The sequence below is a fragment of the Geotrypetes seraphini genome, chromosome 2 (assembly GCF_902459505.1).
Source record: "Geotrypetes seraphini chromosome 2, aGeoSer1.1, whole genome shotgun sequence".
NCBI classification, from domain to species: Eukaryota; Metazoa; Chordata; class Amphibia; order Gymnophiona; family Dermophiidae; genus Geotrypetes; species Geotrypetes seraphini.
Window position 1 is genome coordinate 496262928 of NC_047085.1, and position 14961 is coordinate 496277888.

A 14961-nucleotide genomic window follows, 5' to 3' on the forward strand; every position below is an offset into this window, starting at 1 on the left:
ACCTTATCCACCACGGACCCCTGAGGAAGGTGTTGTCCGAAACACGGACCGTGTTGGGTCCCCTGGTTGGTAATAAGGTGGTATATTCGCCATACTGCATTAATATTGTAATAAACAGTGCCTACATCTTGCACATGGTCTGCAGTTTTTGTTTTTGCTTGCTGTTTGTTTACAGCAGATTCCGTTGGATTTTCTTTTTGTGTGCTTCTTGAAATTGTGGATGTAAATGTTTTGTACATTGCTTAAATTTAAGCGATTCATAAATTTTTAAAATAAATAAATTCCTATGAGCTTCGGATCATTTAGTGCCCCAGGCTGCAGTAGGAACAGATTAGTAAAAGAGGGCCTTAATGCATATTCTCTATGCATTTTAATGGCCTTATTATGACATGTTGTCAGATAATGCCCTCTAAATTGGAGGACAAACTTTAGACAGTTAATCTGCCTCAATACTTTGAAACTTGTTTTCTTAGAAACCAGTTCTTGGGGAGTTTCTGAAGTAATGTTCATTTACCCCACCTGAATTTTATAAAGAATTTTATAAAGAAAAGGAACCCTCTGCGCACATAAAAAGAAGGATTTAAAGTAAAACAAAAACACATCAAAATCTGAAATGTTATATTGTGATCTAAAATTAACTTAGGGTAACAACCAAGTCAACAATAATGTAGAGGCTGCAGTTCTGTTAAAAATTCCCACCTGTCTGGTCTGTAAGTGTTGGGGTTAACCAAGGCTCCTGCAATCTTACATTGACTAGCAGACTCCTACAACTGTTTGAAGCATTCAATTTGTACCACTGGCTGCAGGGCAATCAGTGATAGAACTTTCTCCCTTACTTATCATTAGGGCGAAAGGAGGAGGTATTTGTTCTCTTATGCTTCTGCAGCTTGCTGCAGTTTTCCAAGTTTTGCCATGTCTGGTCAAGAATAACCAGAATAGCCAGAATGCTGTGGCTTTTTTCAGGGTAATCTGTGAGGTGTGCAGTTTGTCTACATATGGAGTGGGTCCTCAAACCCACTTGGTTGGGGGGCTTGAGGTGAATGAGGCAAGAAAGTCCATTGGTCACCAATTTGAATTTTGGTGGAAAAATCAGTTGGTCTCTTTTTCCGCTAAAATGGAAGATTATCTTACACAGAACTCCCCAGGAGTATAGAAACATAGAAATATGATGGCAGATAAAAGGCCAAATGGCCCATCCAGTCTGCCCATTCGCAGTAACCATTTTCTCTTCCTCTTTCTAAGAGATCCCACGTGCCTTTCTCAGGCTTTCTTGAATTCAGACACAGGCTTTATATCTGGGGAATTTAAAGACGTTCTCCCCATGAAGCTGGGGTTATATGCTCTCAGGCTTCCACATCTGGTATCATGCTTGTTGCAATTTTTCAGGTTTCACCTCATCTATTCAGGTAGAACCACGGCTTGATGGCTGAAATTTCAGTTCTACCTGCCCAGATATGGCGAACCCCAAAAAACCACAAGAAGCATGATACCAGCCGTGGAAGCCTAAGACAGCATATAACCCAGCTTCACAGGGAGACCCTCTAAACTCACCAGAGAATTTTCCATTCTATGGGGGAATTAAGAGACCAACTGATTTTCCCACCAAAATTCAAATTGGTGACCAATGGACTTTCCTGCCTCATTCACCTCAAGCTCCAACCAAGCGGGTTTGAGGACCCACTGTATATAAAAGACAAACTGCAGACCTCACAGATTACCCTGAAGAAAACTAGGGCATGATGGCTGAAATGTCAGTTCTACCTGACCAGCCGCAGCGAGACCTCTACCAGACAGTGCAAAACCCTGAAAACTGCAACAAGCAGGAGGCGGTATTGTTAGAATTAGCTGCCTCTGGAAAAAAGTGGACTTGCCAAACCGCTGTAGGAACATGAGTGCCAGGGATCAGTGGAGTAGCAAAGGTGAGAGGCGCCCAGAGTGGTGGCACCCCTCCCCCCACCCTCTTCTCCACCCCTTCCTGCCATGCATGCCTTTCCTTCCCTGTACCTCTTTAATGTTCCTGGTTACCAGCAACCCCAACCTGCTGCTTGGCACCAGCATCGGCTCTTCCTCCGTCACTTCCTAGGCGCGGGTCCTAGGTTTGGGTTGCTGCTCGCACCGGGAACATTAAAGAGATACATTGGAAGAGAAGTGGGTGGGGGGAGGGGAAGGAACCGGGGGGGGGGGGGTAACGGAGAGGAGGATGGGTGCTGGCATCCCCACCAAGATGGTACCCAGGGCGGACCACCCCTTCCCTCCACCACTGCTGGGGATCTGCTTGAATGCAAGACATTCCCTCTATATGAAAAGAGCTGTTTCCATTATTTATCTGTGGTATCTATTCTTGGTCTAGCATCCTCTTCAACTAGTTCCATAAAAGTGGTAATTATCACCTAACTAAAGGAGGTTAATGTTAACACTGAAATGTAAGCATCCCTTTTCCAAGGGCAAACCTATCCCATAAAAAAGAAAAAAAAAATCCCTACTGACATTTAGCTACAAATTGGAGACAAAGTCATATGCACCAAATATATTTATGTCATCTATTGCTCATCCTCAGTCAAACTCCTCCAGACCTTCCTGGTTTTCTTTAGTTCGGTGTACGGTCAAGGCAGATGACCCTTGCTACAGTACCTTTGTCACCACAGTCCAATTGGGGATGAACTGTGCTGCAGGATTTTATCTCATCAGAAAAGAGAAAAGTTTGAGGTTCTTCATACAATCCATAGACATTTGGGACAAGGAATGTTCCTTAAGTGGAAAAATTGTGTACAGTGATCATAGAATTTAGGTTAGAAGCAGTTCTAATAATTAACACAGTCAAGGGCAGAACACTAATCTGATGTCCTCTTCTGTTGCACAAGTTCAGTCAGGAGCCCAAGAGCACAGGATCCTTCAGCATGTGTAGAAACTTGTACCTATTGCACCTGTTGCATTCGCTTGGCTGTCAGACTCGGGGGGCCTCTAAAGGGACACCACATACATAGTACCTGCTTCTGCACCTTGCCTTGTGTACAGGACAGTGGGGACCGGAGAACCTGCTGAACTCTCTGCCACAGAGGGCGAGTCTGTCAGATCTACAGTCTGGGAATAGTCTTTGTGGCACAAATCATGTGGCAGCTTTCTGGTTTCAGAATATGTGGATGGCTTTTCTTCAATGTGAATTCTCTGATGAGATCCTAAGCTCCTAGGACTACTGAAGCTTTTGTCACACTCTGTGCATTTATATGGTCCTTCTTCAGTGGGGCCCATCTGCAGTGCAGTGTCCTGAGGCAAAGATTCACAAGTTCCACCAACAGTGATTGGAGCCGTATGTACAATTCCAGAACTGCTATTAAAAGTGAGGGGAGTAGCATGTGTCAGGGTCAGACCTCCACTCATAGCCACAGGAATGGCATGTCCAAGACCCAAATTCCCATTAAGAGAAACAGGAGTACCATTCCCAATACCCAAACCTCCATTAACAGCAACAACAGTAGCATTCCCAAGTCCCAAACCTCCATTCAAAGTGACTGGATTGCCATTAACAGTAAAAACAGTAGAATTCCCTACACCCAAGCCTCCTTGAACAGGTGCTGTATTCCCAAGTCCTAAGGTCCCATTAAGGGTAATAGGAGTGCCATTTGCAATCCCTAAGCCTCCACTAACAGTAACAAGAGTAGCATTCCCAAGTCCTAAACCACCATTGATAGTAGACGGAGTAACATGGCCAAGCCCTTGAGTGCAGTCGATACTAATTGGAGAGGCTGTAAGAATAATACTTGAGTTTCCGTCAATGGTGATAGGTGTGGCTTGTCCAACCACTTGACTCCCATTTACAGCAACAGGTGTGGCCTGCCCAATCCCAGAACTCACATTAATCGGGACCAGAGTGGCTTGGCCAACATCAGAGCTCACAGGAACAAGGGTAGCTTGTACAATGCTTGAACCCACATGCACAGGAACAGGAGTGGCTTGCTGAATTTTGGAATTCACAGGAACAATAGCACCTGGTTTAATTCTAGAATTACTATCACCAGGGTTTGGGGAAGTTTGCTTGACTCCACAATTCACAGGAACAATGGAGACACGCTTAATTCCAGAATTTACATGAACAGGAGTAGCTTGCTGGACTGTAGCTCTCACAGGAACAAAGGAGGTTTGCTTAGTCCCAGAATTCACAAAGACAGATGTGGAGGTAGTCTGCTGTATTCCAGAGCTCACAGAAGCAAGAGAGGCTTGTTTACTTTCAGAAGTCATATGATCAGAAACCATGGAGGTTTTTTGGATTCCAGAATTTACCAGAGTAACAGATGCCTGCTTAGTGTTAGAATTCACATAGACAGAAACAGGGCTGATTTGCTTAGTTCTAGAATTCACATGGACAAAACCAGGGGTTGCTGGCTGGATTCCTAGACTCGCAGCTACAACTGAAATCTGTTTAGCTCCAGAATTTGCATGATTAGCAGCAGTGATAATCTGCTGCGTTCCAGAAGCAAGTGAAGCTTGTATAATTCCAGAACTCACATAAACAGGAGCTGGGCTTGTTTGCTTAATCCCTTGACTTTTATCAATGGCTTGAGGAGCTCCAAGCACTATTTCTGGACTTCTGTCTACTGTAGCAGGAACTGCAAATACCATTCCCCTACTTCCATCAACAGAGAGAGTTGCTTGCCCTTGTCCAGAGCTCCCACTAAAAGCAACAGGGGCTATTGGTTGTCCACATCCAGAGCTCCCACTAACTGGGGTTGTTGGCTGCCCACATTCTGAGCTCTCACTAATAGTAATGGGAGGCATTGACTTCCCTTTTCCAGAGTTCCCACTAATAGTAACGGGATGTGTTGGCTGTCCTTGTCCAGAGTTCCCACTAATAGTGATGGGGGGTGGTGGTTGCCCTCGTCCAGAGTTCCCACTAACAGTGATGGGGGATGTTGATTGACCTTGTCCAGAGTTTCCACTAATAATGATGGGGGATGTTGATTGCACTCGTCCAGAGTTTCCACTAATAGTGACGGGGGGTGTTGGCTGCCCTAGTCTAGAATTTTCGCTAATAGCAACAGGGGATGTTGGTTGTCCTCGTCCAGAGTTCCCACTAATGACGATGGGGGGTGTTGGCTGCCCTCGTCCAGAGTTCCCACTAAAGATGATGGGGGGTGTTGGCTGCCCTCGTCCAGAGCTTCCACTAATGACGATGGGGGGTGTTAGCTGCCCTTGTCCAGAGTTCCCACTAATTGTGACAGGGGATGTTGGCTGCCCTCGCCAAGAATTTCCACTAATAGCGACGGGGGGTGTTGGCTGCCCTAATCCAGAATTCCCACTAACAGTGATGGGGGGTGTTGGCTGCCCTCGTCCAGAATTCCCACTAATAGTGACGGGGGGTGTTGCCTGCCCTCGTCCAGAATTCCCACTAATAGTGATGGGGGGTGTTGCCTGCCCTCGTCCAGAATTCCCACTAATAGTGATGGGGGGTGTTGGTTGCCCTCGTCCAGAATTCCCACTAATAGTGACGGGGGATGTTGCCTGCCCTTGTCCAGAATTCCCACTAATAGTAACGGGAGGTGTTGGTTGCCCTCGTCCAGAGTTTCCACTAATAGCGATGGGGGATTGTGATTGCCCTCGTCCAGAGTTTCCACTAATAATGATGGGGGATGCTGGTTGCCCTCGTCCAGAGTTTCCACTAATAATGATGGGGGATGTTGGCTGCCCTTGTCCAGAGTTTTCACTAATAATGATGGGGGATGCTGGTTGCCCTCGTCCAGAGTTTCCACTAATAAAGATGGGGGATTCTGGTTGCCCTTGTCCAGAGTTTCCACTAATAATGATGGGGGATGCTGGTTGCCCTTGTCCAGAGTTTCCACTAATAGGGATGGGGAATTGTGATTGCCCTCGTCCAGAGTTTCCACTAATAATGATGGGGGATGCTGGTTGCCCTTGTCCAGAGTTTCCACTAATAGGGATGGGGAATTGTGGTTGCCCTCGTACAGAGTTTCCACTAATAATGATGGGGGATGTTGGTTGCCCTTGTCCTGAGTTTCCACTAATAGGGATGGAGAATTGTGGTTGCCCTCGTCCAGAGTTTCCACCAATAATGATGGGGGATGTTGGTTGCCCTTGTCCAGAGTTTCCACTAATAATGATAGGGGATGTTGGTTGCCCTCGTCCAGAGTTCCCACTAATAATGATGGGGGATGTTGGTTGCCCTCGTCCAGAGTTTCCACTAATAGCAATGGGGGATTTTGGTTGAACTTGTCCAGAGTTACCACTAACCCGCCCAAAGTTCCCACTTATAGTAATAGGAGGTGTTAGCTGCCCTCGTCCAGAGCTCCCAATAGTAACAGGGGATGTTGGTTGTCCTCGTCCAGAGCTCCCACTAACAACAACAGGGGATGGTGGTTGCCCTCGTTTAGAATTTCCACTAATAGTAACAGAGGATGGTGGTTGACCTCGTCCAAAGTTCCCACAAATAGAAACATAGGGTATAGGCTGCCCTTGTCCAGGGTTCCCACTAATAGTAACAGGGGGTGCCGGTTGTCCACTTCCAGAGCTCCCACTAATAGCAATGGGGATTGATTGATGCACATATTCTGACTTCTCAAAGTTGCTAGAAAGATTTGATTGGTAACAACTTGAACTTCCATTAATAGAAACTGGAGGAGTTATCTGCTCATATTCTGAACTACAGGTAATTTCAGTCTTAATTCTTGAAATATCAACAGTAGCTGGTTTACCACAGCTATTTTCAGAGGGTGATAGCTGTCTCTTTCCTGGACTCTCAGTCACAGAAACAGGGATTGTTGCATGCCGTATGCCTGAAATTCCATAGTCAGGGGGAGTTGCTTGCTTCATTCCAAGACAACCATGCACTGTAGCAGGAGGTGGTGCATGCCTCATTCCCAGTCCTCCATGTACTGCAGCAGGGGGCAGCATTTGACTCATTCCTGGACTCCCATGCACTGTAGTAGGGGGCAGCATCTGCCTCATTCCCAAACCCCCATGTACTATAGCAGGGGGCAATGCCTGCCTCATTCCCTGACTACCATGCATTGCAACAGGGGGCGGTGCCTGCCTCATTCCCTGACTACCATGCAGCATAGCTGCAGGTGGTGCATGCCTGACTCCCAGAGCCCCATGTGCCTGCCTCACTCCCAAATTCCCATGTACTGTAGCAGGGGGCAGTGGGTGTATCATGTCTAGACTCCCATGTACCATAGCAGGGGGTGGTGCCTGCCTCATAGTCAGACTCTCATGCACATTAGCAGGGGGTGGTACCTGCCTCATTCCCATATTTCCATGCAAGGTAGCTGGGTTAGGTGCCTGCCTCAAGCCTAGATTATCATGTATGACAGTAGGAGAAGGTATCTGCCTCATGCCCAGACTCCCATGCATGGTGGTGATGGAAGGTGCCTGCCTCATGTTCAGATTCCCATGCAGTGTAACAGGGGGAGGTGCCTGCCTCATACCTAAATGTCCATGCACCAAGGGAGGGGGAGGTACCTGCCTCAGTCCCAGACTCCCATGCATGGTAACAGGGGGAACAGTCTGCCTTATTCCCAAACTACCATAAACAGTAACAGCTGGAGTAGGCGGCCCTGTTCCTGGACTCTTATACACATTATTGAGGGGGTCTGTCTGTCTCACTCCTGGATTCCCACATACAGTAATAGCAGGTGATATTTGCCTTGCTCCTGGACCGCCGCACATAGTAACAGGAGGCGTTAATTGCATCATTCCTACAGGCTCATAACCAGTGACAGAGAGTGAGTCCTGACTCATTTGTACACTGCTGTGCTGAGAAACAGATGGTATAGTCTGTCTCATTCCCATATGCCCATACACAGCAACTGGAGGAATTTCCTGCCTCATGCCTAGGCTTCCATAGATGGTTTTGGGGGGAGTTGCCTGTCTCATTCCTGTACTCCCATACCCAGTTACAGGGGCTGCTGACTGTCGTAGTCCCAGGTTTCCATAACCAGAAACAGGAGGGATGATCTGCCTCAGATCCAGATTCTCCTCAATAGCAGAATGGGATGTGGCATGCTCAGCATATGATGTACCATCCTTGGCTACGGTTGATGTGGCATGCCTGGATTCCGAATGGCCATCGACAGAAGGGTGGGAAGCTGCACACTTCAAGTTTGGTTGCCCATCAACAGGAACAGGTGCTGGCTGCTGAATGTTTTGTGCAGTCCATTGGCAATTTGCCATACTAAGTATACATTCACCATCACAGCACTGGCCACAGTCTAAGCAACGGAGACCATATTCTTTTCTTTCCTGTGGCTGCAGAATGTGGTAGAAACTTTCTAGAAATAATTTATCCTTTTCAGCCTCAGTGAGATCAGAATCTAAAGAAAAAAAAACACACACAAGTATTGATATAGAGCTGAATCTTTATTGAAAATAAAAGAGTATTCTTCAGGCAAAAATCCACAACATAAGATTAGCTTTACTGGGTCAGACCAATGGGCCATCAAGCCCAGTAGCCCTTTCTCATGGTGGCCAATCCAGGTACTAGTCCCTGGCCAAACAATTTACAAGTTCCACTGAACATTGTACCTAGCAACAAATTGCCCTTAAATAAGAACTCCTAAATAGCTGTCTATTTATTACATTCAGCCAGAAAAATCATATTTAAATATTGAAAATAGTAATATAAATGAGTCTATTGCCTGTCTCCAAATACTAAAATAGCTCCAGTGCTTTGCATAAATCTTCATCCCCTAGTACATTTTTTTTTTCATATTCTGCTGGTGTAGTCCCAGGTTTCCATAACCAGAAACAGGTGGTGTTATCTGCCTCCAGATCCAGATTCTCCTCAACAGAGGAATGGGCAGTGGCATGCTCAGCATATAAAGTCCTGGTGGCGCTATTTCGATTAAGCAGGATATAAGGAGGGGGTCCATAATCCCATATGTATGAGACACCCCTTGCCTGGGAACCTAAAAGACACTAATATTTGTAAAAAGATGGAGCTGAAGGATAGAAATGCTTCAGAGATTGGACATGTTTTCTGTTACTAGTGAAGCAAAGATGTTGGTCTAATGTCTGGAAAAACAAGATGTTGAAGTGGACGACAGTCATAACAACAGCTGACTGTAACTAAAAGTCATAAAAACAACTTATGAATAATAAAACACATGCTAGGGGTCAGACTGACCTTCTAATATCTGTTTATAAGAACCAACATATTTTGCACTGTTCCCTTAACAACGCTTGGGGAGGCAAAACTTAGCTGTTTACCTTGATATTATTGTTGCTAAGGAAAATTACTAATTAAGTATGATTAACCAGAAACCATGTGATTTGAATAGAACCAATAGAACATTGCTGAAGTATGCAATTTGTAATTCAATCCTAGTGAAGCAATTATAATTTAATTGGAAGATATATCAACTACGTGTTTAATAATTAATTAATTGATGTCATAATTCCAATAAAATGGCCAGTCACTTGTAATTGGGTGGGATTCTTGGTTGTTTTTCCTACCAATTAGTAGGATGCTAAGAAACTCCAAGGCCTTGAATGTTTAAACTACACTTTTGTGTCTTGCAGTTGTTTTTTTTCCTTGGCCTCTTTCAGTTTTGGCCAGGTATTAGTGACCTGGATTGATCACTGTGAGAACGGGCTACTGAGCTTCATGGACCATTGGTCTGACTCTGGAGAAAGAGTGGAGGGGGTATGAAGCTTGTTCATGTAGTTATTTAGACCAAACAGTCCTATCCTTGGCTACTGTTGATATGGCATGCCTGGATTCTGAATGGCCATCGATAGAGGGGTAACAGAGTAAACACCCTGGAGGGAGTGGAAAACATGTAAAAGGATTTGCAAAAGTTGGAAGAATAGTCTGATGTCTGGTAACTAAAATTCAATGCAAAGAAGTGCAAAATGGTACATTTGGGAAACAAATCTGAAGGATATATATGTACTGAGAGGCTAATATGCACGGATGGGGAGCGAGGCCTAGCATCTGAGGATGTGAAGACATCAAAGCAGTATGAAAAGGCAGTGGCTGTAGCTAGGAGGATGCTAGGCTGTAAAGAGAGATGTAATCAGCAGAAGAAAGGAGGTGTTGATACCCCTTGTATAGGTTGTTGGTGAAGCCTCACTTGGAGTATTGTGTTCAGTTTTGGAGGTTGTACCTGGCCAAGGATAGAAAAAGACTTGAAATGGTCCAGAAGAAAAAGTGATGAAAATGGTAGGAGGTTTGTACCAAAAGCAGTACAAGAGGCGGCTAGAAGAGCTCAATACATATACTCTGGGAGGAGAGAAGGGACAGGGTGATATGATACAGACATTTAAATATATGAAAGGTATTAATATAGGACCAAATCTTTTCCAGAAAAGGGAAATTGATAAAACTAGAGGACATACATTGAGGTTGAGGGATGGTAGACTTAAGAGTAATGTTAGGAAATTTTTTTCACGGAGCAGGAAAAAGAATCCTTGGGGAGAAATTTAGACAATGTTTCTAGGCATTTAAACTAGAAGGTGGTGATGGCGTATGTATAAAGGACAATTATAGAGACCATCCCAGGCAAAGACAAGATGTGATGGTAGTAAAGATTGCAACACAAACAATATTAGCAACTCACTTTTTAGCGTTGCAACGGGAAGTGAAACGAAACAAAAAACTATACAAAAAAGATCACCGCAGAAAAATAGCTGGAAAGCAATGACCACAAATGCTCGCAGTCTAAGCAATAAAGTTCATGATCTGCAAGCCCTGATATTAGAGGGAGACCTGGATATTGTTGCTATCACAGAGATGTGGTTCAGTGAATCCCATGGATGGGATGCAAACATACCGGGATATAATCTTTTTAGAAAGGCCAGAGATGGTCAAAAAGATGGAGGAGTAGCTCTCTATGTAAGGATTGATATCCAAGCGACTGAAATGCAAGGGACCTGGGGAGAGGAAGAAGCGATATGGATCGTTCTAAAAAGAGAAGATGCAACTTCTATCTATGTGGGTGTAGTCTACAGACCTCCGACTCAATCGCAGCAAATTGATAAAGATCTGATTGTGGATATCCAAAAGTTTGGAAAGAAAGAGGTGCTGCTGTTGGGAGATTTCAACCTGTCGGATGCGGACTGGAAAGTTCCATCTGTGGAATCGGAAAGAAGTAGGAAGATTGTGGATGCTCAGACAAATGGTGACGGAATCCACAAGAGAAAAAGTAATATTGGATCTGGTCCTCACAAATGGAGAGAGTATATCTAATGTACGAGTGGGTGCTCACCTGGGAAGTAGCAATCATCAAATGGTTTGGTTTGATATAACTGCTAAAGTGGAGGGTGGCCGCACTATACTACAAGTCCTAGATTTCAAATGTACGGACTTTAATAAAATGGGAGAGTACATGAAGAAAGAGCTGTTAGGATGGGAGGACATAAGAGAAGTGGAAAACAGTGGTCTAAGCTGACAGGAGCTATAAAAATGGCTACGGAACTTAATGTGAAGAAGAAAAAGAAAAATAAGAGAAAAAGAAAACTGACATGGTTCTCTAAACTAGTGGCGGAGAAAATAAAGACAAAAGAGTTGGCTTTCCTGAAATATAAAAAAAACCCAAGAAGAGTACAGAAAGGACTACCAGGTGAAACTGAAAGAAGCCATGAGGGAGATACACCTGGCGAAAGCGCAGGCAGAAGAGCAAATGGCTAAAAATATTAAAAAGGCAGACAAAAATTTTTTCAGATATATCAGTGAGATGAAAAATGGAATTGCTAAACTAATAGATGCTAGGAACCGATATGTGGAGAGTGATGAGGAAAAAGCAAACGTGCTAAACAAGTACTTCTGCTCTGTGTTCACGGAAGAAAAACCTGGAGAAGGACAGAGATTGTCTGGCAAAGTTACGCAAGAAAATGGAGTAGATTCTGTGAAAAACTGAAGGTGGACAAAGCAATGGGACCAGATGGGATCCATCCCAGGATACTGAAGGAGCTCAGAGAGGTCCTATTAAAGACTTGTTCAACAAATCTCTGGAGATGGGGAGTGGTTCCTGGGGACTGGAGGAGAGCAGATGTGGTCCCTATTCACAGGGATGAAGCGGGAAACTACAGGCTGGTAAGCCTCACTTCGGTTGTTAGAAAAATAATGGAAGTGTTGCTGAAAGAAAGAATAGTGAACTTCCTAGAATCTAATGGGTTACAGCAGGGGTGTCAAAGTCCCTCCTCGATGGCCGCAATCCAGTTGGGTTTTCAGGATTTCCCCAATGAATATGGTTTACTGCAGGAATGGGGACAAAACCTTTCACTGCCCCATGGGAACGGTGAAAAGTCTTGCTCCTGTGGTAAAAAAATTGCACCCGTGTAACCCTCGCCATCTCCTCCTGCGCCTATTTTACCGTCAGGAACCAGAAATGCTACGATGAAGACAGAAGGAACCCAATACCAAAGCCTGAGACCAATGTGATTTGAAGAATAAAATTACCAGACAACAAAAGGTAGAAAAAAATATTCATCCTGCTAGACATAACAGAGGACCGCAAAGCCCAGGCTGTGCTCATTTAGCTTCCAGCTGGCTTAAGGCTCTCTCTCTGACCAGGGGGCAGTTGCCCTAGTTACACTCCCCTAACACTATTCCTGCCATGTGTGACTGAAGTATTTTGTTAGCTTGATTTTTCTATGTAGCATTCTGTAGTAATTGGATTTGTTCAGTTTTCACAATAGTGGAGGGGATATTTGTGAAAGGGATGGGAGACAGGGGTTTTGTTGATCCTTGCTCTGCATTATTTGTGTTTATAAAATGACAATCATACAGAATATTATCTCTTTTTATACTTTAATAAAATAAGTTCAGTATAAAATCATAACTATTTGAGGCAGATGGTATCTGACAGTTTGCAGGGCGTGGACGGGGACTGAGCTTGCAGAGCGGGGGCGGAGACAGGGACTGAGCTCGCAGGGATGGGGCAGGGACTGAGCTCGCGGGGACAGGGTGGAAACAGTTAATAATTTTTTCCCCCGTGTCATTCTCTATTAGGACCCAAAGTGGAGAACTGGATTAGAAACTGGTTGATGGACAGATGCCAGAGGGTGGTGGTTAATGGAAATCGCTCGGAGGAAGGAAAGGTGAGTAGTGGAGTCCCTCAGGGTTTGGTGCTTGGGCCGATCCTGTTCAATATGTTTGTGAGTGACATTGCTGAAGGGTTAGAAGGAAAAATTTGCCTTTTTGCAGATGATACCAAGATTTGTAACAGATTAGACACCGAGGAGGGAGTGGAGAACATGAAAAAGGATCTACAAAAGTTAGAGGAATGGTCTAAAATCTGGCAACTAAAATTCAGTGCAAAGAAATGCAGAGTAATACATTTGGGGATTAATAATCGGAAGGAACCATATATGCTGAGAGGGGAGAGGCTGATATGCACGGATGGGGAGAGGGACCATGGGGTGATAGTGTCCAAAGATCTAAAGGCGAAAAAACAGTGTGACAAGGCGGTGGCTGCTGCCAGAAGGATGCTGGGCTGTATAAAGAGAGGTGTAACCAGTAGAAGAATGAAGATGTTGATACCCCTGTACAAGTCGTTGGTGAGGCCCCACTTGGAGTATTGTGTTCAGTTTTGGAGACCGTATCTGGCGAAGGACACAAAAAGGCTTGCAGCAGTCGAGAGGAGGGCGACGAAAATGATAGGAGGTTGGCGACAAAAGACGTATGAGGACTGAATATACCTGAATGTGTATACCTTAGAGGAAAGGAGGGACAGGGGAGATACGATTCAGATGTTCAAATACTTGAAAGGTATCAATGTAGAACAAAATATTTTCCAGAGAAAGAAAAATGGTAAATCCAGAGGATATAATTTGAGGTTGAGGGGTGGGAGACTCAAGAGCAATGTAAGGAAATTCTTCTTTACGGAGAGGGTGGTGGATGCCTGGAATGCGCTCCCGAGAGGTGGTGGAAAGGAAAACGGTGACAGAGTTCAAAAAAGTGTGGGATGAACACAGAGGATCTAGAATCAGAAAATAATAGTAAATATTGAAGAACTAAGGCAAGTACTGGGCAGACTTGCACAGTCTGTGTCTGTATATGGCTGTTTGGTGGAGTATGGGCTGGGGAGGGCTTCAATGGCCGGGAGGGTATAGATGGACTGGAGGGAGCTTTGACGGAGACTTCAGTAGTTGGAACCTAAGAACAGTGCCGGGCAGAGCTTTGGATTCTTGCCCAGAAATAGCTAAGAAGAAGAAGGAATCCCCCCCAGGACAAATTTTTAGATTGAATCAGATTGGGCAGACTAGATGGACCATTCGGGTCTTAATCTGTCGTCATCTAGTATGTTACTATGCCTGGAATGCCCTCCTGAGGGAGGTGGTAGAAAGGAAAACTGTGATGGAATTTAAAAAAGCATGAGATGAATACAGAGGATCGCTAATTAGAATATATATATGAGCAAACTTTCACAGTCCGAATTCAGCAAAGGAGATGGTTTAGATAGGCTAGAGCAGTGGTCTCAAACTCAAACCCTTTGCAGGGCTACATTTTGGATTTGTAGGTACGTGAAGGGCCTCAGAAAAAAATAAGTCAATATCTTATTAAAGAAATGACAATTTTGCAGGAGGTAAAACTCTTTACAGTTTATAAATCTTTCCTTTTGGCTAAGCCTTAATAATAACATTGTAATTTATAGCTATAGACACAAGATATCAAGATATTGAAGGGAATTGACTTAGTAGAGACAGAGAGATTGTTCACCCTCTACAAGGTGAAGAGAACGAGAGGGTACTCGCCAAAGTTAGAAGGGAAAAGATTCCGTACAAACGTAAGGAAGTTCTTCTTCACCCAGAGAGAGGTCTGGAACGCTCTCCTGGAGGCTGTTATAGGGGAAAGCACCCTTCAGGGATTCAAGACAAGGTTGGATAAGTTCCTACTGGAACAGAACATACGCAAGTAAGGTTAGACTCAAATAGGGCACTGGTCTTTAATCTAAGGGCCACCACATGAGCAGACTGCTGGGCATGATGGACCACTGGTCTGACCCAGCA

At 44.6% G+C, this 14961-nt stretch overlaps 1 protein-coding gene across 3 annotated transcripts in view; it reads right to left on the reverse strand.

Moving 5' to 3' along the window:
* Positions 1-2512: 2512 nt before the first annotated feature.
* LOC117354433 (mucin-19-like) overlaps positions 2513-14961 on the reverse strand; it is a 122954-nt gene continuing 110505 nt past the window's right edge. For all 3 annotated transcript variants that reach the window (XM_033931965.1, XM_033931966.1, XM_033931964.1), the window contains exon 4: positions 2513-8321. In XM_033931965.1, the coding sequence (XP_033787856.1) occupies positions 2962-8321 (5360 nt within the window). In that variant the 3' untranslated portion in view covers positions 2513-2961. The remainder of the gene's footprint in view (positions 8322-14961) is intronic.